Source organism: Mixophyes fleayi, chromosome 9 (assembly GCF_038048845.1).
Source record: "Mixophyes fleayi isolate aMixFle1 chromosome 9, aMixFle1.hap1, whole genome shotgun sequence".
NCBI classification, from domain to species: Eukaryota; Metazoa; Chordata; class Amphibia; order Anura; family Limnodynastidae; genus Mixophyes; species Mixophyes fleayi.
This window is the reverse complement of record NC_134410.1, coordinates 125,208,197-125,232,337: the sequence shown is the minus strand read 5'-3', so window position 1 is coordinate 125,232,337 and position 24,141 is coordinate 125,208,197. Positions and strand designations below refer to the sequence as shown.

Here is a 24,141-nt window from a genome sequence, read left to right as displayed (position 1 = left end):
TTATTACTTTTAATTTTTGGTTAGCTAACATTTACGTAATTAAATACAGAATATATGTTTTATATTTTAGGACGCCCAACTGCAGCTGGACGATTCCCTCAGGAGCCAAGAAGATCTGAGAGAGCAGCTGGCAGTGGTGGAACGTAGGAATGCCCTGCAACAGGCGGAAATTGAGGAAATGCGTTCTGCTCTAGAACAGACCGAGAGGTCCCGCAAGGTGGCTGAGCAGGAACTTCTGGATGTCAGCGAACGCGTTCAGCTTCTTCATTCCCAGGTAAGGTCATCTTTTTTTGGAAAAGTGACTCTACAGGATATGTCCTGTACAGACGTAGAGTTGTACAAAGCGTCCTCTTGCTCCTCAGAACACAAACCTCATCAACACAAAGAAGAAGTTAGAGAACGATGCCAGCCAGCTTCAAAATGAAGTCGAGGAAGCCATCCAGGAGGCCAGAAACGCTGAAGAAAAAGCCAAGAAGGCCATCACAGATGTACGTATTTAAATCCCTCTCTAGAAACGTTTCCACCTACTTGAAGTCAAGTTCTCATTTCTGAACCTTTGACTTCTTCTTAAAGGCCGCTTTGATGGCAGAGGAGCTGAAGAAGGAACAGGACACCAGCTCCCACTTGGAGAGGATGAAGAAGAACCTTGAGCAGACAGTGAAGGACTTGCAGCATCGCCTGGATGAAGCTGAGCAGTTGGCATTGAAGGGTGGCAAGAAGCAGCTCCAGAAGCTGGAATCGAGGGTCAGTGAAACAACTTTCTTTAGGAATATTTTATTAGCAAAACAACACACTCTCCACGTGTAAAATTTTCAGGTGCCTACAGCGGCATCTAAACTGGCGGGCTTATCCTAACTTACGCACACTATCGTAAACATTTGTATATAAGTTGTAGATTTATACTAAGTTACTCTTTCATGTTCTTGTAATTCTTTCAATGATTATTTTGTATAAAATGCATTCGGTGAACAAGATGACATTTTATTTGAAGGTGCGTGAGTTGGAAAACGAACTTGACGCTGAGCAGAAACGTGGAACTGATGCCATTAAGGGTGTCCGCAAGTATGAGAGATGAGTGAAAGAGTTGTCCTATCAGGTACAATCATATGGGTCTGGGGGGGGTTAGTCTCAATATTAGAATGCGGTATAGGGATATGACATGACTCTAATTCTGTCATCAGAATGAAGAGGATAAGAAGAATGTTTTGAGACTTCAAGATCTGGTAGACAAACTTCAACTGAAGGTCAAGGCTTACAAAAGACAGGCGGAGGAATCTGTAAGTTGATCAGATTGGGGGGGGGGGGTTATGTCCTTGCATTCCTTTAGTCATTCCTTTAGTCACACACTTGTCTTCCTAAACTTTCCCAGCGTTTCATGACATAAGGATCCTAACTTAGTGAAGCTTGTCTCATTGCTATATGTCTGGATTCAATATAAATACATATTAAGACGCAGGTCACTATAACAGCATTGTGTGTTTAGAAAACACTGATGTTCCGACTGGTACTTCTAGATATGGTCCTTTAAGACCAACTGCGTTCAGAAAGGATCGTTCCAAAGACGTATAAAAGCAACACGCGATTAGTTAGCAATATATATATATATATATATATATATATATATATATATATATATATATAAATAATAGAACTCTTCTACTATTACCAGATGTTTCACAACTTTACAATACAGCAATTACAGATTGATTTCTTGAAGCAAAAATAGACAAATGAAAGATTTCCAGCGTCACTGAAATGTTTTATGCAATTAATTTTTCCAGGAGGAACAGGCCAACGGCCACCTGTCCCGCTTCAGGAAAGTCCAACATGAGCTGGAAGAAGCCGAGGAACGTGCTGATATTGCAGAGTCTCAGGTCAACAAACTCAGAGCAAAGAGCCGCGATATTAGTGGCAAGGTACAAAGTATCATCAAATCTGTACTTATCTATGTATAATCCATCTATCTGTACCTGTCTGACTTATCAACTAATATCTATCTCATATCTATCTAAATATTAATATATATATATATATATATATATATATATATATATATATATATATATATATATATATATATATATATATCTCAAATGTATCTATCTATCTATCTATCGATCTATCTGCCTCCTATCTATCTATCTATCTATCTATCTGCCTCCTATCTATCTATCTATCTATCTGCCTCCTATCTATCTATCTATCTATCTATCTATCTACCTGCCTACTATCTATCTATCTATCTGTCTGTCTCCTATCTATCTATCTATCTATCTTTCTATCTCATATCTATCTATCTAAATATATATATATATATATATATATATATATATATATATATATATATATATATATATATATATATATATATATCAAATGTATCTATCTATCTGTGTCTGTCTCCTATCTATCACTGTTATCTATCTCCTATCTATCTATCTCTGATCTATCACTGTTATCTATCTCCTATCTATCTATCTATCTATCTATCTATCTCATATCTATCTATCTCATATCTATCTATCTATATATCTATCTCCTATCTATCTATCTATCTATCTCCTATCTATCTATCTATCTATCTCCTATCTATCTATCTCCTATCTATCTATCTCATATCTATCTATCTCATATCTATCTATCTATCTATCTCATATCTATCTATCTATCTCATATCTATCTATCTATCTCATATCTATCTATCTATCTATCTCCTATCTATCTATCTCCTATCTATCTCATATCTATCTATCTCATATCTATCTATCTATCTATCTATCCCATATATATCTATCTATCCCATATCTATCTATCTATCTCCTATCTATCTGTCTATATCTCCTATCTATCTCCTATCTATCTATCTCCTATCTATCTATCTCCTATCTATCTATCTATCTATCTCATATCTATCTATCTATCTCATATATATCTATCTATCTATCTATCTATCTATCTATCTCCTATCTATCTCCTATCTATCTATCTCCTATCTATCTATCTATCTCATATCTATCTATCTCCTATCTATCTATCTATCTATCTATCTATCTCCTATCTATCTATCTCCTATCTATCTATCTATCTCATATCTATCTATCTATCTATCTCATATATATCTATCTATCTCATATATATCTATCTATCTATCTCCTATGTATCTATCTATCTCCTATCTATCTATCTATCTATCTATCTATCTATCTGTCTCATAATGATGTTTCCTCTACAGAAGGGAGAGAGTGAATAATTGAAGTCTGATCATCTCGTCACTGGAGGAAGTGAGCAAAATGTAATCATTTTCCTCTGAAGTGCCTCTGTACATGTCAGTGTGTGTTTCTGTGCTTATGTATAATAAAAAACGCAAATGAAGCTGAGATATTGACCCTGTGCTCTTTGGGGACATATATATTAACTACAGGAGGCCTTCCACTTATCTATTGCGGGAGGTTGCCCTGCTCTCCCGGGAGCCCGGGAGGTCTCTCAGAAATGCTGGAGTCTCCCAGACATTCCGGGAGAGTAGGCAACTATGCGGTAAAAAAAAGCAGCTAATGAATCTCTAGAGACTGAAGTGTATTTTACATTTCTGTCTCCATTACTGAAGTCATGTCGTCTTACCTGTCAGTCTTTGATTGAATCTTGGTCTCCATGAAAATGGCCACCTCCATAGGCATCAATACATGGACATAGGACACCATTTCTGAACTGTGTCATCATGCCACAGATGGCGAAACCAACCACGTCTTGTACTGGCTCAGCATCAGGGAGAATGCCAGACTCTTCAGGTAGTGAGGGAGATCACCCCTATTTCAGGGAGTCTCCCTGACATTCAGGGAGAGTTGGCAAGTATGACATAGAGTAACTTACACATAGAGTGTAAGCTGTATGCACCAGAAGGCTGCCAGAGGGACAGTAGTAAGTTGTATAAACATATATGCAGAGTGAATTTTATTTGAATATAATAAACTGAGCATGCTTTATACACCTCGCAGAGCACCTGCCACCTACACAGTGGATGAGCCATCTTGTGGGCTACACCAATATCCATAATCCATACCTCCCAACATTTAGACTTACTTAATAAGGATAAAATAAGCTGCGCCCAAACCAAACCCAACCCCTCCGTGATCCACCCAGAATTACCCACTCTAGTGCAAAACGGCGCAATGTTTAAGCCCCGCCCACTTTGAGGTCTGCGCACCTGGACTGTCCTGCCAAGTCAGCACACCTGACAAATAATTACCTCGCGGAGGGCAGCGTCGTTCCCTGACAGCTAGAATCTGATTGGCTGCTATAGGCAACGCCTCCACTTTTACCATTTTAGAATGTTTAATAAATCTACCCCTTAAAGTTAGAACTATAATAATGCTACCGTGCAACTAAGCTTAACGGTCTTACCTAAAGCCGCTATCCTTTCTGTCACGGCGCATTAATATTTTAATGGACGAATTACAGACTTAATGATAATCTCTTCTGAATTTAGAGCTTATATTTCCTCTGGTGTTTTCCACCAGCAGCTGCACCATCTGGGAGGAAATATTTCACAATCTCAGGCCCCCCGTGCGCCACCTCTCCAGCCACTTGTGGGTGTGATATGCCCAACACACACACACCCAAGACACCCGCGGTCTCTCCGCATAGCGATGCCCCTGTCAAGATCTCCTGTTGCAGCAGCCAAATTCACAGCTGTCACCACATATTATTAATAAATCTCCCCAGCAAGGGAACAGGACTTAGCACTTACACATTCTTCTCCTACAAAGGAGCTATTTCTGCGTATTGATTAAATAACATATCAAAAATGTGATTTGTGTCCGCTACAGCGCAGGCGGAATTTGGAGCAATCTTCCATTATGTACCAGGTATAACATAAAGGACTAGAAAAATAAAATCACTGCTTAATGCTAACTTTAAGATAAATTATAGGCTATCAAAGTGCATTTCTTATCACAGTTCAGGGGTAATATAAATGTTATTTTCATTTTTGCTAATAATTCTATTTTTACTTAGCAAAAATAATAAAATAGTTGGATAGAGGGAAATTATCACAGATACTTATATAGGGCGTATAGGTTGTATCACGCACAATTTAACACTAAATACAGCCCTGCTTGTGGGTAGGGTCCTCGCTACCAATCTATGGTTATATAATTCTCTCATTCCCATAACAGTTAAATACCCTAATTACAAAAGCTAAAGAATTAGAGGTAGATTTATCAAACCTTTGCTAAAAGAAGGTGCCCATAACAACCAATCAGATTCTAGCTATCATTTACTGGGATGTATTAGATCAATGATAGCTCTGTTCTGATTGGTTGCTATGGGCAACACCCACACTCAATGGTTTGATCATGCTAACTCAAAGGGGTAAATGTATCAAGCTGCGGGTTTGAAAAAGTGGAGATGTTGCCTGTAGCAACCAATCAGATTATAGCTGTCATTTTGTAGAATGCACTTAATAAATTATAACTAGAATATGATTGGTTGCTATAGGCAACATCTGCACTTTTTCAAATCCGCGGGTTGATAAATTTAACCCCACAGTCTTCTTTAAGCAAAATATAATGATAGTAATTATTTAATTCCTATGATATATATGCAAAACATTGATTTTCAAAAAGTAAATCAGCTTGTACCCTTAGGGGTGGGGCACGATTGAATTTTTACTATACAAGATGTGACATAAAACGTTGTTTTCAGACCTTTGAGGCAACTTTGGAAATGGCACATGCACTGAATTTACACAGAAATATATTTGAAATACAGGTTATTTGTTGACGTCTGGTTTGGAAAACTCCTGGCATTGGTACTGTGGTCCTAACATGTGTCAGTTTTTATAAACCTATGTGAAAATCTAAACAGAAAGTGAAAAATAAATGACTTTATAACTTATTCCACAAAATAATAAAAAATACATCTGAATTTTATTTATTAAAATAAATCCTCTTTGAGTGGAATATACCTCAGTCCTCCAAGTCTCGAACGGTGTCGGACTGGGGCACGAAGGGCCATCGGAGAGGTGGGAGTTTAGTGCTAGAGGTCTATGAAATAGCCCGTGCCCGGCCATAAAGCGGCAGCGGGCCACTGAACCGGCGTGGCCAGCCAATAGAGGATGGCATGATCAGCCCACTAAAGACATGGATAGCACCATAGTGTAGTATAAGAAGAAAACGTGAGGGAAAAAACTCAATAAAAATGAAAAAAAAAAATGGAAAAGGTGTAACCTGAAAATAAATCCAAAATCCCTTGTATGATATAAAAGAACTTGGTACAAAACTATCGGCATTTCTTCCACAGAGGTGTAATTAAGGTTTAAAAATATACACATATTAAACTTCCTCAGTTATGTGCTTTATTTTATTTAATTCTAAGAATTTTTTTGTAGGAACATAAAGTTGTCAGTGGACGAAGTGGAAATTTAGACGTGGAGGTGTGGAAATGTCAGTGAATGGAATGTGATAGTTCTACATTGAAAGAATCCCCCCTTGTACCAGTGAAGGGACTATACTTGTCTTATTGTACAAAGTCTAGGGCCCCTTACCTAACAATAAGGTGAGGGACGCTACAGAACAGTGATATCTATAACAGGAAACATTACAAATGGTCTTATAATGCAGACATCTAATACCGGTCCATCTGAGAAGACATTTGTAAGCCTCGTCTGTACACATTAAGGACCGTACATTTGTACACACCGACCCCTTCAATTATTACAGTCAACTGTTATGTCCTTTACTGTATACCTTTATATAGCACCAACCTATTACACAGCGCTGTACAGACAATGTTTGATCACTCCTGCCCCGTTTGAGCTTACAGTCTAAATTCTCTATCACTATAACCTACCAATACGGAGCACCAGGGAGGAAAATCCCTCAAACACGGAGAGAACATACAAACGTCGCACAGATAATTACACGGTCAGAGCAGATTCGGTGACCCCAGCGCTATGTGGCAGCAACGCCAACCGCCGTGCCAACGTCCTCGCTCCGTCATTGCAACCAGCTTTTCCAAGTGCAAAAAGATCAACTGACTGTCGGCTGAGTCGTAGATTATACGCACCACCCAACATTTTAAAGTGAAAAGAGAAACAACTAGGATCCGTTGCAATGTCACACTTCTTTCATATATTAAACGTGTACCTTTGCAGAGGATCAGTGTCAGATTTACCATAAAACACAAAAATAAAAAGCACAAAATACTAATATACACTGAGCATTGTATTATACGTATAGGAGATAGAGTTAAACTAAGTCATACTCACGGATGTATGTCTGCAGGGTGTGTGTCCTAGAGGAAAGAGAGAACAGGCATCAGGGCTAAACAAGATACTGACAGTGCTTTGTGTACACCAAACAAGGCATTGCACAAGGGCATTTTTTTTTTAGGATCTTCAATAGGAGGCTTTTGTGATACTGGAGAAATAGAAATTTTGTTGAGTGGCACATTTTGTTTGGCATGTTCCCAGAATATGGTTACTCAAGTTACTGAAATTTCTTAATGCCCGTCTAATTTGGAGTTTGAGGAAAGCCTTCCAGGGATCGGTAGGCAGCCCCTGCTGGACTATGTTAGGAAACTCAGGAGAACAATCACCCAAAACCAGACTGGAAAAAAAAAACTCTTGAGGTATTGATAACTGGAAATACAGCTTGAAATGTCAGAGAGAGTGTGAACCGGACATAGAAAAGAGGCTCAGGTTAGGACACTTTGGAGAGATGCTGTCACATGGAGAAATTGCACATTTCATTTTGTGCTTAACAGTATTGTAGATGTTACCTAAGAGTTTTAGATACTGTTTGAGCTCAAAAGAATGCTCTACACACCCATATTGAAATTGCAGGTGTGTGTGACGTGAAGCTGGACACAGTTTGATGAACCTTCAACTTCTTTGAGATAGAATTGCAAAGTCCAATAGGTAAATATATTAAACTGCGGATTTTTGCAAGTTGCAGATATTCGGCGACTTTGCAGGGGGAAATTTAAAACGGCCATGTCTTTAAAGGCAAAACCTACCTGTAAAGACATTGCCGTTTTAAATGTCCCCTGCTAAGTCGCCGAGTATGGGTGACTTGCAAAATCCGTAGTTTAATACATTTACTCCTAGATTGTGCAAAGTTGATAGAGACTTATTCAGAAAGACTCCTTATTATAATAAAAGCAAAAGGTGATTCCAGGAAGTATTAGTTTAGGGGATGTGAATGTAACCAAGTCTGTGTTTGTGTGGGTTTCCTCCGGGTGCTCCTGTTTCCTCCCACACTCCAAAAACATACTGGTAGGTTAATTGGCTGCTATCAGAATTGACCCTAGTCTGTGTCTCTCTCTCTCTCTCTCTCTCTCATATATATATATATGTTTGTGTGTGTGTGTATATTAGGGAATCTAGACTGTAAGCTCCAATGGGGCAGGGACTGATGTGAATAAGTTCTCTGTACAGCGCTGCGGAATCAGTGGCGTTATATAAATAAATGGTGATGATGATGATGATATGTAGTTTTGTGTTTTTTTCACATATTTTTCCTAAAAAATATATATTTGTTTTTCACTTGACTTGTGTTGGTTCCAAGGTCACATTAAAGGCGGATACATGATTTATCTTGATTTCAATTCTTTTATATAAGTTTCATCTTTATCCACAGTCTAATATACTGTATATACTGCATAGCGATGAGAGAATTACCCCCACCCCTAAAATTTTTGTCTTCCTTATATTTAGACCTATGGCTATTCAAAATTCAGTCCACTACAATCAATATATGGAAGTGGCCTATCTTAACACATAAAACTATGCAATTATATATTCAGCAAAAAAAACATAAAAAAGCATACATGAAATTCCCTCCCACAGTAATAGTAATACACCCCTGGCTTCAATAACTGGGGGCAGAAATAACTCCATGTTTTATGTAGAGTGAAGCTGGAGAGGAACTTTGCTAATATCGAATTTTGCGGCAGAGCGGATGGAAATGTGACGAGATGAGAAGTTCCAGGGGTAGGATTATGGTTTCATCATGCTGGATAAAGGCCATTTACCACCATATTTGTACATTTTGTTGAATTTAGAGCCTTTGAATGGAGCTGGAGCGACAATGGTCAGTTATATGGGCTGGAAATTTTGAGGAAAAGTAGAATAAGTCCAGGGACAGTTTTAACAATGCTGCTGATCTCTATGATGTAACTACTCTCTTACATCAACTCGAAGGGACTCTTTACACAACACGAAGGTTGAAGGCTTTCTGGCATCTACAGACCCTTCTAAGCCCTTTCAATGCCAACAGAATTTTAAACGATATTAGATCTCGGCTCTATGATTTATGACTTGGCCAATCCAAAACTTTCCATTTCATCTCTTTGAGACAATTTGTTGTGAATGTACCGGAGAGTTTTGGATCATTGTCCTTCTGCAAAATCCATCTTTGGTTCAGCTCCAACTAACTGACACATTCTAGGAGTAATTAACTGGCTCCAGCAATGCTTCTTTATGGGTGTTCTGCAATCCTCAAGGAGACAGATAGATAGATAGATAGATAGATAGATAGATAGATAGATAGATAGATATGAAATAGATAGATAGATAGATAGATAGATATGAAATATATAGATAGATAGATAGATATGAAATATATAGATAGATAGATAGATATGAAATATATAGATCGATAGATAGATATGAGATAGATAGATAGAGAGATAGATAGATAGATAGATAGATAGATAGATAAAAAGAAAGCTATGAAAGATAGATAGATAGATAGATAGATAGATAGATAGATAGATAGATATGAGATATATAGATATATAGATAGATATATAGATAATAGATAGATAGATAGCTATGAAAGATAGATAGATAGATATGAAATATATAGATAGATAGATATGAGATAGATAGATAGATAGATAGCTATGAAATATATAGATAGATAGATAGATAGATAGATAGATAGATATGAGATAGATAGATATGAGATAGATAGCTATGAAAGATATAGATAGATAGATAGATAGATAGATAGATAGATAGATAAAAAGAAAGCTATGAAAGATAGATAGATATGAGATAGATAGATAGAAAGCTATGAAAGATAGATAGATAGATAGATAGATATGAGATATATAGATAGATATGAGATATATAGATATATAGATAATAGATAGATGGATATATAGATAATAGATAGATAGATAGATAGCTATGAAAGATAGATAGATAAATAGATAAATATGAAATAGATAGATAGATAAAAATAAAGCTATGAAAGATAGATAGATAGATAGATAGATAGATAGATAGATAGATAGATAGATAGATATGAAATATATAGATAGATAGATAGATAGATAGATAGATAGCTATGAAAGATAGATGGATAGATAGATAGATAGATAGATAGATAGATAGAGATAGATAGATAGATAGAAAGCTATGAAAGATAGATAGATATATAGATATGAGATAGATAGATATGAGATAGATAGATAGATATGAGATAGATAGATATGAGATATATAGATATGAGATAGATAGATATGAGATAGATAGATATGAGATAGATAGATAGATATGAGATATATAGATATGAAATAGATAGATAGAAAGCTATGAAAGATAGATAGATAGATATGAGATATACAGATATGAGATAGATAGATAGATATGAGATAGATAGATAGATATGAGATATATAGATAGATAGATATGAGATAGATAGATATGAGATATATAGATATTAGATAGATAGATAGATAGATAGATATGAGATAGATAGATAGATATGAGATATATAGATATTCGATAGATATTCGATAGATATTCGATAGATAAATAGATAGATTTAAGCCAACTAGCAGATAAATCATACATGCTCCTTGTAGTCAGTGAACACAGTGACAGTCATAGCTGTCAGCCAGCAATAGATAACACAAGACGGCCGATCAATGCCTGAGAATTGTACAGTTATTTTTACATATGAAGAACTGAAAGTGTTAGGTTTCTGTGGACACTTAAGACACTACAGTAATTCCTTAATGGGAGCGGAGTTATGCTGAGAGGGCAGAACGGTCTCTATATAAACCGTGCAGACAGTTCTACAATAAGAATCTCCTGGTAAGTTGTGACTTCTGTACACACCGGGATACATCCTTTACCTCTGTCATCTCACTGTCTTTATCTCTCATTAAAGGGGTATTAGAAGATCTTTTTCATCAAAAGCAGCATCGGGAGGTAAGTCTGAGCATCATCAACACAATCTCATACAAAATAATTCACTTCACACTGAGGAAGCAACAAGCCTTACAGCTAACACACATACATTACATGACAAGGGGACCACAATAAGCAAACTTCAGCTACTTGTAACTTAATTTTATCTCCTTCACGTAATAAGAATCTCCCATTGTACATAAAATACAACACAGCGCATAAAAAATAAAAAACACAATTTATTAAATTAAAAATAAAATAAAATAATCAATTGAATTATTTGAATATACAGAAAAAAAGGCTTATTCACATATTACGGTTTGGCCCATTATTTAATGAGCTGATATTAAGGTTTATTCCATAAGGACAATTTGCTAAATATAATCAATCCTTATAAGCTGTGTGTGAACAGAGCCCACTTGTGTTTGGCGTTTCCGCTATAACATTTTCAATGCTGTTTCTTGCGCTGCATCGCAGCTTGTGATATCTGATGCACAACCACTAATGGGACTTTTCTTATTAATACAGGGAATAGAAAAACTACTGCCATGGTTTATTAGTAAAATATTTGCCAGGGATATGAAGAGAACGATAACATAAATAGTAAAACATATACCTCACAATAATTCTCATATAAAAAAAATGCTTTATTGAGATAATAAAGCATTTTGATCATTGAGTATCTTCTGCTATCTTTATCTTGAGACGGTCAAAACGGAAGAAGGGGGTGTTTAATTCTACCATAATTCTTTGCACCAGATTTGCACAATAGACATAGTGAGAGATCACACAATTTCTGCAGTTCAACATTCGGAATCTTCATATATTCTCAGGTTTATCAAACATGTAGTCAACAGATGATCGAAGGGAGTCTAGCTAGACGCTAGCTAGACTGATTGAGTCTGGAAAATTAATATTCAAATAATATTTATCCTTCACTTCAGTAACAAATAAAAATTGTGTTCAATTTAATCTTGTACAGACTCCGTCAGCCATGGCTAGTGATGGGGAACTGTCATGTTTTGGTGAAGCCGCCCCCTACCTCCGTAAATCAGAGAAAGAAAGATTAGAGGCTCAAAACAAACCGTTTGACGCCAAAAACAGTTGCTTCGTTGACGATACTAAGGAGCTCTACGTAAAAGGTCTCATCACGGCCCGAGATAGTGGCAAAGTCACTGTGAAGACTGACGATGGCAAGGTAAACCATGACATTCAGTCAACCAATCCATCAATTACTCTTCAGCAGATCTCTGCCAAAACCATAGTGGCCAACTTAACCAATTCTTCTATTGTTTCCAGGACGTAACTGTTAAAGACAGTCAGGTTTACCCCCAGAATCCTCCCAAGTTCGATAAAATTGAAGACATGGCCATGCTGACTCACCTGAACGAGGCCTCCGTGCTGTTTAACCTCAAAGAGCGTTACGCAGCCTGGATGATCTACGTAAGACTTGTTTCATTGCTTTTAGTCTATATCCCATAGCGAAAATATATGTAATTACACTCTTTGATTAGAAGGCTAACCAGACAATTTACAGCCGATAATAATAACGTTCTAGGTTACCGTACCGGCGCTAGCAGCATGACTGTTCAGTGCTAGCCGTTGATAGACGCAAGACAAAACTTTATTATCAAGAATAGATTTTAATTTTGATACCAGGCTATAAAACAGAGTCTGCCACTCACTGATTCATGAACGGTTTTCATTCCAGACCTACTCTGGCCTGTTCTGCGTGACTGTGAACCCCTACAAGTGGCTGCCAGTGTACAACGCCATAGTAGTAGATGGGTACAGGGGCAAGAAGCGTATGGAAGCCCCCCCACACATCTTCTCCATCTCTGATAACGCTTATCAGTTCATGTTAACAGGTAATGGGCTTTTTTTTTTTCAAATTATTAATCTATTCATGAAATCATTGCTGTACCATGACTTATATTGGATTTATTTTTATTTATTTCTTCAGATCGTGAAAACCAGTCTATCCTGATTACGTAAGTAAAGTAGTCTATCGCTCCCAGACAAAGGTTGTGATCATTGCCGCAGACTAATAGTTGCATTTCTCTCTCTTGCAACCAGTGGGGAGTCGGGAGCTGGGAAGACAGTAAACACCAAGCGTGTCATCCAGTACTTTGCAACAATTGCAGCTGTTGGTGATCCAGGGAAGAAGAAAGAGCAAGTAAACAGTTTAAAGGTGAGATACATGTACAGCTACTGGATTTTCAAGCTGTGTCTGCCTATACAATATCCCAGGAACTGTAACTGAAAGTCAGACAATGTACAGCAGTGCAGGAACTGTAACTGAATGTCATACAATGTACAGCAGTGCAGGAACTATAACTGAGAGTCATACAATGTACAGCAGTGCAGGAACTATAACTGAGAGTCATACAATGTACAGCAGTGCAGGAACTATAACTGAGAGTCATACAATATACAGCAGTGCAGGAACTATAACTGAGAGTCATACAATGTGCAGCAGTTCAGGAACTGTAACTGAATGTCATACAATGTGCAGCAGTTCAGGAACTATAACTGAGAGTCATACAATGTGCAGCAGTGCAGGAACTATAACTGAGAGTCATACAATATACAGCAGTGCAGGAACTATAACTGAGAGTCATACAATGTACAGCAGTGCAGGAACTATAACTGAGAGTCATACAATATACAGCAGTGCAGGAACTATAACTGAGAGTCATACAATATACAGCAGTGCAGGAACTATAACTGAGAGTCATACAATGTACAGCAGTGCAGGAACTATAACTGAGAGTCATACAATGTACAGCAGTGCAGGAACTATAACTGAGAGTCATACAATATACAGCAGTGCAGGAACTATAACTGAGAGTCATACAATGTACAGCAGTGCAGGAACTATAACTGAGAGTCATACAATATACAGCAGTGCAGGAACTATAACTGAAAGTCATACAACTTACATGGTAAAAGCACCAAAAAGTGCTTAAGAAAATAAAGATGAATAATTTCACAGTAGAAACAAACTAATTTATATTACAAACCAACGTGTATGTAATTAAGCACTATGACACTCTCAACATACCTCTAATATCAGACACTAATGAAAATAAGACCTCTCTAATGTTACTTCTAACAACAGGGGACACTAGAAGATCAAATCATCCAGGCTAACCCTCTACTAGAAGCCTTCGGTAACGCCAAAACTGTGAGAAATGACAACTCCTCTCGTTTTGTAAGTATATCGTTGTTTCAAAATACTTATATGTGGAGTCTTACCAAAACCTTCTATTGAAGCTGTTTTTTTCCACAATCTCTAGGGTAAATTCATCAGAATCCATTTCGGGACCACAGGAAAACTGTCTTCTGCAGATATTGAGACCTGTAAGATTTATCTGATAAAATTCACGTCTTAGTCTTTTGATAACTTTTTTTTTGGCATCTATAACATGTAATATTCTCTAATTCCAGACTTGCTGGAAAAATCCAGAGTAACATTCCAGCTGTCGGCGGAGAGAAGCTACCACATCTTCTACCAGATCCTGACAAACAAAAAACCAGAACTTATCGGTAACTACTAGTTTTACTGGCACTGAATAAGGAGAATATCCCATCAAATATTTGGTTTACTTTTGACAGAATTGTAATTTGCCTTGTGTACAGATGACTAATGGGTGTATGTACGGAAAAAAATGGGAAGAACGTCTTTGCCAACTTATAACATAACATTGGTGTCTTTAAATAGCTACAGTATGAATATATAAAGACTGCAGTTAGTTATTTTGATCATCTTTCTGTGTCTAGAAAGTCTTCTCCTAACTACAAACCCCTACGACTATGCCACCATCAGCATGGGTGAGATTTCTGTCAAGAGTATCGATGACACGGAGGAGTTGATGGCTACAGATGTACGTGATGTGAAGTTATGTTCTTCAAACAATTACTTAAACAGCGAGAGGATAATAACAAACTTATGTCTATGCATGCTCTTGTCTCTGCAGCAAGCCATCGACATCCTGGGCTTTACACCAGAGGAAAAGAATGGCATCTACAAGATGACCGGAGCCGTCATGCACCACGGTAACATGAAATTCAAGCAAAAACAGCGTGAGGAACAAGCTGAGCCCGATGGCACAGAAGGTAAATAATGAGATTTACAGCCTCATGTTTCAATATAAGTCCTTACTTTAAAAGGTTCTTGCAATCACAAAGGCTTTGCCATTGTTTTACACAAGTTCTTTCCGGGAATAAAATGCTGATACATTCGTTTTGCAGTTGCTGACAAAATCGGCTACTTGATGGGTCTGAACTCTTCCGAACTGTTGAAGGCTTTTTGCTACCCCAGGGTCAAGGTTGGCAATGAATACGTCACCAAGGGACAAACCGTTCAACAGGTAATACATGTTCCAAAACAAATAAATTAAAAACTAAAGAGCAAAATAATTAATAAGACATGAGCGTACCATGAATATTGAGACAAAGTCTTTGTTTATTATAGGTTAATAATTCAGTCGGTGCTATCAGTAAGTCTGTTTTTGAAAAGTTGTTCTTGTGGATGGTCACCCGTATCAACCAACAGTTGGCCACCAAGCAACAAAGACAGTACTTCATTGGTGTGCTGGATATTGCTGGATTTGAGATCTTTGATGTAAGTGGAAACGTAATTAGAATAGAAACAACTGGTAGTGTTTTTTTTAATGTACATAATTGTCTAAATTCGTATCCATATTGTCTTTTCTAGTTTAACAGTCTGGAGCAACTCTGCATTAACTTCACCAATGAGAAGCTGCAACAGTTCTTCAACCACCACATGTTTGTCTTGGAACAAGAGGAGTACAAGAAGGAAGGAATTGATTGGGAGTTCATTGACTTTGGAATGGATCTGGCTGCCTGTATTGAGCTTATTGAGAAGGTGGGTATTGGTTTTATATATTATTTGCTCATAAGCTCCAACGGATCCGAGTTTTGTGACCTATTGCCTTGTACTCACAGCCGATGGGTATCTTCTCCATCCTGGAAGAAGAGTGCATGTTCCCCAAAGCTACCGACACTTCCTTCAAGAACAAGCTCTACGACCAACATCTGGGCAAGTGCAAGAACTTCGAGAAGCCGAAGCCTTGTAAAGGAAAGGCTGAAGCTCATTTCTCCTTGGTACATTACGCCGGTACTGTGGATTACAACATCTCCGGCTGGTTGGACAAGAACAAGGACCCACTGAACGAGACTGTTATTGGGCTCTACCAGAAATCTCCAGTGAAGCTCTTGGCCTTCCTGTACTCTTCCTACGCTGCATCTGATGGTAGGTGCTAAGAATATACCTAGGCATATAGCACATAGCTAAATATACATGTAGCATTTTACAGCTTCATGTAATTAGCTTAAATACTAAATATTAAAATGTTCTTTTTAGCTGCTGATTCTGGAGCAAAAGGAAAGAAGAAAAAGGGGTCATCTTTCCAGACGGTCTCTGCCCTGTTCAGAGTAAGCTCCTTTGGTGTGACGATGCTACACTATGCTGTTCTTACAAGACTTAGTTCTATAGTTTTAAATTCTTATATTATTTTACTTTGTTCTTTGGTCAGTTGCCAGGCCATTTTCATGTAATAGGGTTCAACCATGGTTGGCAACAATGGCGATAGAGTTCCACCATGATTGGCAACGATGGCGATAGGGTTCCATCATGGTTGGCAACGATGGCGATAGGGTTACATCATGGTTGACAATGATGGCGATAGGGTTCCATCATCATTGGCAACGATGGCAATAGAGTTCCATCATGATTAGCAACGATGGCGATAGGGTTCCATCATGATTGGCAACAATGGCGATAGGGTTCCATCATGATTGGCAACAATGGCGATAGGGTTCCACCATGGTTGGCAACCATGGCGATAGGGTTCCACCATGGTTGGCAATGATGGCGATAGGGTTCCACCATGTATGTGACCCCTGTTTGTGACTCGGAATAACAGTAACAAGTGCATTTATATTTCTCCATAGGAAAATCTGAACAAGCTCATGACCAACCTGAGGAGCACTCACCCTCACTTTGTGCGTTGTCTGATTCCCAATGAGACAAAAACTCCAGGTGACGTCCATGATGTAACGCAATACGCCGCAAATTATGGGCTAACGTTTAGTATTTGCTTTTAACATCTTGCATCACTTTCATCCAGGCATCATGGAGAACCATCTGATCATCCACCAGCTGAGATGTAACGGTGTGTTGGAAGGTATCAGGATCTGCAGGAAAGGATTCCCCAGCAGAATCCTCTACGGTGACTTCAAGCAACGGTAAAGATTTGACCATGTTTTTCGTTTTGTTTTCTTCATTCCTTCAAAAGTCAAGTAGAAACTCAGCCTGTTACACATTTTAACTTTTTTAAACATTTTAATTGTGAAGAACAAAATATATTTTCCTATATTTTACCAAACTTAGGTCTTTGTTTTTACTTTATTATGATCACTTTTACTTTATTAATGCTTAGTTTAGCTCAGTGACATCCTATCTGTAAAGTCCTGACACCACTGAACACTTCATACAATTAAAATTAGTCGACTGACATTGAAAAAGTAATCTCGGTGGTCAAATTAACGTTTCGATGGGCATCTTCAGGTACAAGGTCCTCAACGCTAGCGCGATTCCAGAAGGACAATTTATTGACAGCAAAAAGGCTTCCGAGAAGCTCCTTGGCTCCATTGACGTGGATCACACCCAGTACAAGTTCGGACACACTAAGGTAAGAAATTGGTTTTAAGGGGGTTCATAAGATGCGTTATGGTTTGGGCAAGGTGGTTTTACTTGATGTACTTTTTTCCAGGTGTTCTTCAAAGCTGGTCTTCTGGGTACTCTGGAAGAGATGAGAGATGACAAACTGGCCCAACTGATCACCCGTACTCAGGCTCAGTGCCGAGGCTACCTGATGAGAGTTGAGTTCAAAAAGATGGTTGAGAGAAGGTACATTTGGCACATCCTGATGTCAACGTTGCTTTTATAATTGTATTTTTACGCAAGGAACCCATCCAGGAATTAAGTCAAACTTTTTCAAATTTAAAATTATGATCCCATGTATAGTAATAGATTAAAATTTGCTCATTAGCTTGACATGAAGAGCCCAAAGTTAAGCAAATGTTGATTATGGTCCATTGGCTCAATAAGTAAAAACAAATTAGACTCGCCTGACAAATAAATATATCTGAAGCAACAAAAAGTGAAAAAAAAAGTTACCAGTCATGTTGCATTTAAGTCCACACCGATGAATAATTTTTCATGTGGTCGTCCGGTCCACAGAGATGCTATCTTCGTCATCCAATACAACGTCCGGTCATTCATGAACGTCAAGCACTGGCCATGGATGAAGCTGTACTTTAAGATCAAACCTCTTCTGAAGAGCGCCGAGACTGAGAAGGAGATGGCCAACATGAAGGAGGAGTTCGAGAAGACCAAAGAATCACTGAAAAAGTCAGACGCAAGAAGGAAAGAATTGGAGGAGAAAATGGTGGCTCTGCTTCAAGAAAAGAACGACCTACAACTGCATATGCAATCTGTAAGGAGGGCGGGGGGAGTAGATATAGGTTATTTATATGTTAAATGTTTTATTTTTACAAACAATTGTTACTTGCTTTTCATTTTATAATAGGAAGGAGAAAACTTGGCTGACGCAGAGGAGAGATGTGAAGGCCTCATTAAGAGCAAAATTCAACTTGAAGCCAAAATCAAGGAGCTCACAGAAAGACTTGAAGATGAGGAGGAAAGCAACGCCGAGTTAACGGCCAAGAAGAGGAAACTGGAAGATGAGTGCTCTGAGTTGAAGAAAGACATCGACGACTTGGAACTTACCTTGGCCAAAGTCGAGAAGGAAAAGCATGCCACAGAAAACAAGGTGGGAATGCAGTGTGGTGCTCATTGAAGAACAGATTTCTAATTTGACAAAAAGTTAGATCTGACTTGGAATTGTTCCTTTGCTTTTAGGTTAAAAATCTTACTGAAGAATTGTCAGGACTGGATGAGAACATTGCTAAAATTACCAAAGAGAAGAAAGCTCTCCAAGAGGCTCACCAACAAACTCTAGATGATCTACAGGCAGAGGAAGACAAAGTCAACACTCTATCTAAAGCTAAAACAAAGCTGGAACAACAAGTGGACGATGTGAGTCCAGATAGTATTAATTTGTTTGGACATTGACAATCAACTCATTAACAGTTATGCTAAATTTATATCTAATTTTGTATCCAATCAGCTGGAAGGTTCCCTGGAACAAGAGAAGAAACTTCGTCTTGACCTTGAAAGAGCCAAAAGAAAACTTGAAGGTGATCTGAAACTCTCTCAAGAAACAGTTATGGATCTTGAAAATGAGAAACAGCAGGCTGAGGACAAAATAAAGAAGTTAGTGATGGTCCTCTATATGGTTTACAAGAAAATGTTGTCTTTTAAATCAATTTACTGACAATTACCTAATGTGCAATTATAGGAAGGACTTTGAATTAAGCCAACTGCAAGGAAAGATTGAGGATGAGCAATCCCTGGGATCTCAACTGCAGAAAAAGATCAAGGAACTGCAGGTATAGTCATAGAGATAAGAGGCAAGAATATTGCTTCTGATAATAAATCAAATTGTGTTAATAATTACTAAATGTTCTTTATCAGGCCCGTATTGAAGAACTTGAGGAGGAGATAGAAGCTGAGCGTGCCGCTCGTGCCAAGATTGAAAAGCAGAGAGCAGACCTCTCCAGGGAACTTGAGGAGATCAGTGAAAGGCTTGAAGAAGCCGGAGGTGCCACCTCAGCACAGATTGAATTGAACAAGAAACGGGAGGCAGAGTTCCAGAAACTGAGACGCGACCTGGAAGAGGCCACCCTTCAAAATGAAGCCGTCTCTGCCGCCCTGCGCAAGAAGCACGCCGACAGTGTCGCTGAGCTCGGGGAACAGATTGATAATCTCCAGAGAGTTAAGCAGAAGCTGGAGAAAGAGAAGAGCGAGTTCAAGATGGAAATCGATGACCTGGCCAGCAACTTGGAGACTGTCTCAAAATCAAAGGTATGAGAAGCATCATAGGAGCAGCAAGTATACATTTCTTCTGTAATAACTGAAACCAACCTGATAATTTTGTTATCTATCCTTGAAGGCCAACCTTGAAAAAGGGAGCCGTGTTCTTGAGGATCAGCTCAGTGAAATTAAGTCTAAAGATGATGTGCAACAACGTCAAATCAACGACCTCTCAACCCAAAGGGCCCGCTTTCAGGCTGAAAATGGTACATAAATTAATTGAAGACTTAGATAAAAAAAATACATTTATACCAAAATATTTAATAATGTTTTTTTTTCAAAGTGCTCCATTTTTTTTGCTTGACAATAAGAATTGAAAGACTTAACTGTCCCTTAATATATTTTGTACAAATTGTATATTATTTCAGGTGAATTGTCCCGTCAATTAGAAGAAAAGGAATCTCTCATTTCTCAGCTGACCCGAGGAAAACAAGGCTTCACCCAGCAGACTGAGGAACTGAAGAGGCAACTTGAAGAGGAAACCAAGGTATAGGACATAAAAGTCGACTTCACAAATAATGATTAAATAAAGGATTAGCATGTCTAAGTCCATTTTGGTAACCACCTTAGGAACAAGCTTAATTTTTTGTGAACTGCTCTCTAGTGACTTTTATATTTCTGTATTTAATATTGCATTCCAGAGCTTACTAAATGAATACACTTTGAATTAACAGGCCAAGAACGCTCTTGCTCACGCCTTGCAATCAGCTCGCCATGACTGTGATTTGCTCCGCGAGCAATATGAGGAGGAACTGGAAGCAAAGGCAGAGTTTCAGAGATCTTTGTCCAAGGCAAACGGTGAAGTTGCCCAGTGGAGAACCAAATATGAAACCGATGCCATTCAGCGCACAGAAGAGCTGGAAGAAGCCAAGTATGCTCACACAATATAGGGTACATAGACGCTAAGGCAGATGCATGTAATTACTAACTCTCTAATTATTCACCTGTAGGAAGAAGCTTGCTCAGCGTCTCCAGGATGCCGAGGAACAAGTGGAGGCCGTGAATTCCAAATGTGCCTCCCTAGAAAAGACCAAACAGAGGCTTCAGGCTGAAGTTGAGGATCTGATGGTTGACGTTGAGAGAGCGAATAGCGCAGCCGCCGCTCTTGATAAGAAACAGAGGAACTTCGATAAGGTACGACCAGTTATTACATGAGATATTCGGACTCTGTTTGCTTTCCATACTCTTGATATTCAGATAAAATCTACATCATACAACTGTAAATAAACAGGTTCTGGCAGACTGGAAACAAAAGTACGAAGAGGGTCAGTCTGAGCTGGAGGCAGCTCAAAAGGAAGCCCGAACTCTGAGCACCGAGATCTTCAAGATGAAGAACGCTTATGAGGAGGCTTTGGACCACCTGGAAACGCTGAAACGGGAAAATAAGAACTTGCAACGTAAGCGCTTGAGAAATCACTGAGCATAATTTTTTTTCCCCTAATATTCTTGACTGTACACATTTTAATTTAGGACTATATACATTAAAATCTTACGTACAGAAAAAGAAAAGTTACAGATCTATCCTTTATTGTGTAAGAAAATATCCAATGGTATGATATGGAAATAATTAAATTGTCCCATTTTAATGCAGAGGAGATTTCAGACCTGTCCGAACAAATCGGTGAATCGGCAAAGTCAATCAATGAGTTGGAGAAATCCAGGAAACAAGTGGAACAGGAAAAGACTGACCTGCAAGCTGCCTTAGAGGAAGCCGAGGTGCTAAAACACTTTGCAAAATAAACCAAATTTAAATTTTGGGGTTTTTTTTGTCACAAACAAGGCGCTAACTTTTTTCCCCTCCTAAATAGGCATCTCTGGAACATGAAGAGTCCAAGATCCTCCGAATCCAGCTTGAACTGAACCAGGTGAAATCTGAGGTGGACAGAAAAATTGCAGAAAAGGACGAAGAGCTTGAACAGCTTAAGAGGAACAGCCAGAGAATTATCGACACCATGCAGACCACATTAGATGCTGAGATCAGGAGCAGGAACGATGCCCTGAGACTGAAGAAAAAGATGGAAGGAGACTTGAATGAGATGGAGATTCAGCTGAGCCACGCCAACCGTCAAGCTGCTGAGTCACAGAAACAACTGAGAAACGTGCAAGCGCAGCTCAAGGTACTTAGCCAACACCCTAAATAACTTATATAGACAACCAGTAGAGGACGGAATCAAATAGCACCCATTCCATTGAATGTCACCAATAGCAATGAGCGATTTATCCATAGCTACATTGATAGGATATAGAAATTCTATATGGGGAAAATGACAAAGGTCCCTGCAGACAATAATTAGATGTTCAATGGAATCAACAACATGTTTTTAAGAATTTAAAAATGATTGACGCAGATTTAACTTCGTATTAGTAAGAAATGATTTCTAAAAGTGATAGAAAACCAAAGATACGACTTTTATTTAAATCTTCTTAATTGGTGCCCTCTATCTGCCTTCAAGGATTCGCAGCTTCAACTCGACGATGCCCTCAGGAGCCAGGAAGATCTGAAAGAGCAGCTGGCGGTGGTGGAACGCAGGAATGCCCTGCAACAGGCGGAAATTGAGGAAATGCGGTCAGCTCTGGAACAGACCGAGAGGTCCCGCAAGGTGGCCGAACAGGAACTTCTGGACGTCAGCGAACGTGTTCAGCTTCTTCACTCCCAGGTAAGATCATGTTTTAGGAAACGTGTCTCGACAGGATATGTTCTGTACAGACGTAGAGTTATACAAAGCGTCCCCTTGCTCCTCAGAACACAAACCTCATCAACACAAAGAAGAAGTTAGAGAGCGATGCCAGCCAGCTTCAGAATGAAGTCGAAGAATCCATCCAAGAGGCCAGAAACGCTGAAGAAAAAGCCAAGAAGGCCATCACAGATGTACGTACCCGAATCCCTCTCTAGAAACGTTTCCACCTACTTGAAGTCAAGTTCTAATTTCTGAACTTTTGACTTCTTCTTAAAGGCCGCTTTAATGGCAGAGGAGCTGAAGAAGGAGCAGGACACCAGCTCCCACTTGGAGAGGATGAAGAAGAACCTTGAGCAGACAGTGAAAGACTTGCAACATCGTCTAGATGAAGCTGAGCAGTTGGCTTTGAAAGGTGGCAAGAAGCAGCTCCAGAAGCTGGAATCGAGGGTAAACAAAGGAATCAATAAGTGGTTTTTAAATTCACTTTGCAAACATCAATTTCTACTCATCCATAAATGTGATTTACAGGTGCGTGAATTAGAGAACGAGCTTGAAAATGAACAGAAACGTAGCGTGGAAGCTGTTAAAGGTGTCCGCAAATATGAAAGGAGAGTGAAGGAACTGTCTTACCAGGTGAAGAGTCCTTCAGGTTTTCTAAACAGGATTGTAGACAAGTATCTGAATTGTCTTTAATAATCTGTTTGGTTTCTTTGACTTTTTTTTTTGTGCAGAACGAGGAGGATAAGAAAAATGTCTTGAGACTTCAGGATCTGGTAGATAAACTCCAGCTGAAGGTGAAGGCCTACAAAAGGCAGGCAGAGGATATTGTAAGTTGGAAATAAAACCTCACAGAAAGGGAGAAACAATACAAAACAATTCTAACCTTTGCAGATCCGTCTTGATTTGCATCTGTTAATGACACAACTTATTTTCTTCTTCCAGGAGGAACAGGCTAACACCCACCTGACTCGCTTTAGGAAAGTCCAGCACGAGTTGGAAGAAGCCGAGGAACGCGCTGATATTGCAGAGTCCCAAGTGAACAAACTGAGAGTAAAGAGTCGCGATATTAGCAGCAAGGTACAGTACAATGTTATAGAGTTGCAGATTAAGGTTATTATACATGCACAATAAAGTCCTATATACCTATGGTAGACATTCACTGAAACAAGTGGAGTTTGTAGCAAGAAATGAGAGTACAGAAATATATGCAAAGTGCCGGACGTCCTCCAACAATATTT

At 38.6% G+C, this 24,141-nt stretch overlaps 2 protein-coding genes across 2 annotated transcripts in view; both read left to right on the top strand.

Annotated features, from left to right (window-relative positions):
- Positions 1-24,141, top strand: part of LOC142101904 (myosin-4-like) — a 30,971-nt gene that overhangs the window by 6,676 nt on the left and 154 nt on the right. Inside the window, exons 25-30 of the mRNA XM_075186335.1 lie at positions 22,679-22,882; positions 22,969-23,094; positions 23,180-23,350; positions 23,432-23,536; positions 23,635-23,730; positions 23,846-23,980. Coding sequence (XP_075042436.1) covers positions 22,679-22,882; positions 22,969-23,094; positions 23,180-23,350; positions 23,432-23,536; positions 23,635-23,730; positions 23,846-23,980 — 837 coding nt within the window. The remainder of the gene's footprint in view (positions 1-22,678; positions 22,883-22,968; positions 23,095-23,179; positions 23,351-23,431; positions 23,537-23,634; positions 23,731-23,845; positions 23,981-24,141) is intronic.
- On the top strand, positions 179-21,288 carry LOC142101420 (myosin-4-like). Its single transcript, XM_075185879.1, has 33 exons — positions 179-274; positions 363-488; positions 574-744; positions 1,182-1,277; positions 1,782-1,916; positions 12,183-12,398; positions 12,500-12,643; positions 12,912-13,068; positions 13,164-13,191; positions 13,277-13,391; positions 14,322-14,414; positions 14,500-14,563; positions 14,651-14,749; positions 14,984-15,087; positions 15,181-15,319; positions 15,455-15,573; positions 15,678-15,827; positions 15,921-16,091; positions 16,172-16,478; positions 16,590-16,660; positions 17,180-17,267; positions 17,356-17,473; positions 17,796-17,919; positions 18,001-18,137; positions 18,471-18,726; positions 18,820-19,062; positions 19,152-19,328; positions 19,420-19,565; positions 19,651-19,741; positions 19,827-20,216; positions 20,305-20,431; positions 20,594-20,712; positions 20,900-21,288. The coding sequence occupies exons 1-33, from the start codon at positions 179-181 to the stop codon at positions 21,113-21,115; spliced, it is 4,833 nt and encodes a 1,610-aa protein (XP_075041980.1). The 3' UTR covers positions 21,116-21,288.